Here is a 1,289-nt window from a genome sequence, read left to right as displayed (position 1 = left end):
ATACAATCACAGGCATGTACTACTAAGCCTGCTAGTTTTTTCTTTCTAACCATCTTCCTCCTGATATCTTTCATCAGTGTATCAGACTCTATTTCTGTTTTCTCTGTGTGAGCCTCCTGCCTCAGCCTCCTGAGTTCTGGGATGATGGTTCTCTCCTTACATCAATCCTCTCCTCTACCAACCACCAAGACCTCCTGCCCTTTCCACACTCTGGCCAACAAACACTTACCTAATAGTGCAGACTTGTCGGCAGTCTGGCAATTGGTTTGGTGGCTTCCTGGTGTACCATTTTTCTCCCTGGTTTTTTGTGTTCTCAATCCATTTACCTGTTCTCTTTCACGGGGGTGGTCTGTGAGTCTATTTTCAGGTAAGGTTGGACCTAAAACACATTTTGATTTATAGATGCTTTATTTGACCCTTGTATCAGCCATGGCCTGAAAATACAAATCATTCTAAGTATTTAAAACAGAAAGCATATGATTCCATTCATAGAAGAGCTGAGAGGTTCTCCTGAAAGAACACAGTAAACAGGAAGCTGGGAGAAGACTGAAGGAGGGGCCTGGGTGGGGAGTGTCGCAGGGTGATGGCAGGGATGCAGCAGCTGCCGGAAATGCTCCCCAAGCAGTAATAGGGCTGCACCAGCTTCACCCCTACTCCAGTTCTCCAAAATTTTCCTGCCTTACATGTTAGGAACTCTGTAGGAAGCCAATAAGCCCTGAAAGTTGGCCAGGAAGATGGCAGGTGGAGGCGGAGCAGAGCAGGGAGGCGGAGGACTGCACGGCTGGCCTGGTGGTGAACCTCCCCTGGACATTGTCAATTCCACCCCACTTTGTTCTCCCCAACCTCAGTGATCCACGAATGCATAAATATGCTCTTTAGTGCAGTGGCATTCTTGTCACATATTGCTAGTTTTCTAAACAAAGTAAGTTATGGAAGAAGTGATTTAAAAAGAAACAGTAGAAGCTTAATATGGTACATGCACCCGGGAACATGTTTTGTATCACCATCCTCAACTCCATTTATGCTGAAGATCGCAATTTTATGAATTTTTGCATGAAATTTATATATGTTGCCTGGAAAAATTCAAGGAAGAAGAATCAGAAAAGTTTTTATTGTGATCCATTCTTATGCACTATGAGGCATGAAAGGATTAAAGACATCATAGTACAACTGTTCTGCTGATTTCTGCTGGTCTATGGAAAGGAGCAGTTAATGCTTACATTTTTTCCTTAATTTCTTATAACTTTTCTTCTCCAATTTTGCACGCATATATCTGGTAATATAAACAA

The 1,289-nt window shown here is 42.9% G+C and overlaps 1 protein-coding gene across 1 annotated transcript in view; it reads right to left on the bottom strand.

Moving 5' to 3' along the window:
* The window catches only part of Sp100 (SP100 nuclear antigen), a 94,508-nt gene that overhangs the window by 45,498 nt on the left and 47,721 nt on the right, over window positions 1–1,289 (bottom strand). The window contains exon 4 of the mRNA XM_023722059.1: window positions 230–379. Within this exon, the coding sequence (XP_023577827.1) occupies window positions 230–379 (150 nt within the window). The remainder of the gene's footprint in view (window positions 1–229; window positions 380–1,289) is intronic.

The sequence above is a fragment of the Octodon degus genome, unplaced genomic scaffold (genome assembly GCF_000260255.1).
Source record: "Octodon degus isolate 3935 unplaced genomic scaffold, OctDeg1.0 scaffold00089, whole genome shotgun sequence".
Classification (NCBI taxonomy): Eukaryota; Metazoa; Chordata; class Mammalia; order Rodentia; family Octodontidae; genus Octodon; species Octodon degus.
Note: the sequence above shows the minus strand (reverse complement) of the source record. Positions and strands in the feature narration are given on the sequence as shown.